The 2855-nt window shown below is 38.7% G+C and overlaps 1 protein-coding gene across 1 annotated transcript; it reads left to right on the top strand.

Annotated features, from left to right (window-relative positions):
- Positions 1-1458: 1458 nt before the first annotated feature.
- Positions 1459-2435, top strand: LOC115686873 (MLP-like protein 28). The gene is made up of 2 exons (XM_030612289.2): positions 1459-1735; positions 1812-2435. The coding sequence occupies exons 1-2, from the start codon at positions 1549-1551 to the stop codon at positions 2108-2110; spliced, it is 486 nt and encodes a 161-aa protein (XP_030468149.1). The 5' UTR covers positions 1459-1548; the 3' UTR covers positions 2111-2435.
- The last annotated feature ends 420 nt before the right edge of the window (positions 2436-2855 follow it).

The raw sequence follows: 2855 nt of genomic DNA, 5'->3' as shown, positions 1-2855 counted from the left end.
CAAATAATAGATTTAGGACTAATTGACAAATTTTCAAAATGTTTATGACTAAATTGACACAAAAAAATATTTAGAATTAAATTAGCACAATTGAAAGGTTAAAGACTAAATTAGTTATTGAACAATAAATTTATAACTTTTTAGACAATTATCCTGATATATTTAATGTTAATAGTTGAAGTGATCTCATGTCCGGGCTACTGTCGTTCCATCCGTCGTCCTATTTTATTTCGTTTCATTATTTTATCTTTGATATAACAAATTAAATAAGTACGTCTCTCTTATGGTCCTACCCAGATGAGTCTATTGATATGTGGATTAGGTTTCATTTATTTTCCATCATCCCTGTGCGCCAGCTATCTTTGACTTGCCTTGAGATTATCAAGCGAGTCCAAATCATTGGTGGGATTTGGTCTATGAAGAGAGAGAATGCATGTTGATTTGATCAATGCATGAGAAGACGTAATTCAAATATATACTTCAAAGGTGATTGATCTAGCGATATGACGATACATTTCATATGAAGAAACTTCTTGGTTACAGTGATGATTGCTAGGATGCGGATCAAACCGAATAATATGGAGCGAGTGTCGGATTTTCAGTGCTAGTTGTCCATTCTCATCCTTTTGCTTATTAAAAAGAAATGCGTGAGGAGACATGACAGCTCAGGACCGTTCCAATGGACATCTTCTTTAAATTTCACGGCCACCAAATCAGAAGTCAGAGAAATTTGCCAGCAATTTCTCTTTAGATAGTTTATATGACCAGTCATGTTGAAAATGCTTAGTCTATTGGATAAATATACTAAACTCGGGAAAAAACCGGTGTTACCAAACTTCACTGGCGAATTAAGAGCAAATCCTGACTTTCACTTTAGAAATCATGTTTTTTTTTTTAGAAAAGTGCAATATCAATAGTAAATATTAGTTTCCTTACAATAAAATCTTACTCTTATATATATCGTTTTTTTTTTCAATTCTCATGCAAGTGGGCATGTGAAGACAGATACAGAAACTTCCTATAAAAGCATCAAATCACAGACCCAATTTTTATGCTTGCTAGCAGTTTACCAAATCATACTATTATATTTCACATGTTGGTGCTGGCCCAATTATTTCGGCTTAACACGAATCATGAGATTCTAAAAATAATTGTAGATGTCAATGGAGTACAATTGCAATTGCTCCTTGAATTATGTGATTGAAAACTAAATCAAAGTAGCAATCATCCAAAGTTCTGAATTGCTACCGTGCCATGAGATGCATGCATAATATGCATCTATAGTTTAATAGATAATAGTCTCTCTCGCTATCTCTACCTGTGAGAATCCGCTCTGTAAATTAGTTTTTAAATCTCTCCGAGTTTAAAGGAACGAAAACCGCAAAGACATCGATGTGTACTTGTGTATATAAAGCATAGTGGGAGAGGACTCTCTCACATCTTATTCATAACACTCACTCTCTTCATCACACAGTTGCAGCTCACATAGTATCATCATATCAGTTTGATCACTGAGCATCTAACACGAAAGAAATTAAAAAAAGAAGAATGACAGCTCACGGGAAGATGGAGATAGACTTGGAGATCAGGGCTCCGGCCGACAAGTTCCACAACGTCTTCAGCTGCCGGCCCCACCACATCTCGAACATGTCCACCGATAAGATCCAGGGCGTTGATCTGCACAAAGGCGACTGGGGCAAGGCTGGATCCGTGATCTGCTGGAGCTACACCCACGGTAAATATTCAAATGATACTAATGAAATGGGCCTTCATCTGATAACTTAACCTTTCGCGTCCAATGAACTTTGCAGATGGAGAGACTAAGGTTGCAAAGGAGGTGATAGAAGCCATAGACGATGAGAAGAACTCGACGACATTCAGAGTGATCGAAGGCGATCTGATGAAGCTGTACAAGAACTTTGTCCTCGTCGTCCAGGCTACGCCCAAGGAAGGGGGCGGGAGCGTCGTCCACTGGACACTCAAGTATGAGAAGCTGAGCGAGGAGGTGACTGAGCCCTACTCGCTGCTCCAGTTCTGCGTCCATGTCAGCAAGGACATCGATCTTCACCACATGGAACAGGCTCAGGCTCAGGCTCAGGCTCAGGCCTAGCAGAAACTAAGAATCTGGACTTTTATGTATATGCACTGGTTTGCTGTCTCTGGTGAGTTCGATGGTGTGTATGTTTGAACATGTTTTACGATGTGCGTCTACAGTGAAAGGAACGCTTGATTACGTGTGGTTCTTGTTTGGAAATAATGGAATGGTCTTCAAAGAGATTGTCGAATATCTCTACTGTTTCCATGTATTTGTGGGACTTTCATTAGTTGTTCAAGGGTTGTTGTAAAATAATTTGTTCAGGCGATCCGACAAAAGTTATTACCGGTTTGAAAGACCAAAATTCAAGCGGCCTGTTTTCGTCCGTCTCTGAGCCGTAGATCCTTCTCCCAGAAATTCATATTATGTATACGAAACATACACTCTATCAGTGAAGTTGAGTCTGGTGAACTTAATGGGATAGGGCGCTGTGTAAAATTTTAGAAGAAGCGAAAATCCAAAGCACATAAAAAAAACATACTATTTTACAATAAAACACCATGTAATTTACTATCAAAATGCGAAAAAACGTGTCTTTTCAAATTTTCTGTTTCGGTAATAAGATGTGTCTGTTCATGACAGTATGAAAATTTGAACGATGTTGTTGACATAAAAAAAAAAAATGTCAACCGACGACGAGAGCGGAAGTAGCGAACTGTTAAGTCATGGAGCCAACTATTTCGAATGTAGTTGCTCGAAAGTGGGACCGATAGTTGTGGGCGCAACTGACCATGGTAACTACAAAGACGTGGAAGCGAAG

The sequence above is a fragment of the Syzygium oleosum genome, unplaced genomic scaffold (assembly GCF_021117445.2).
Source record: "Syzygium oleosum isolate NSW1041296 unplaced genomic scaffold, Sole_v2.1 Sole_v2.02, whole genome shotgun sequence".
Taxonomy (NCBI): Eukaryota; Viridiplantae; Streptophyta; class Magnoliopsida; order Myrtales; family Myrtaceae; genus Syzygium; species Syzygium oleosum.
The sequence above is the reverse complement of the archived record's forward strand: the minus strand, read 5'-3'. Positions and strand labels throughout refer to the sequence as shown.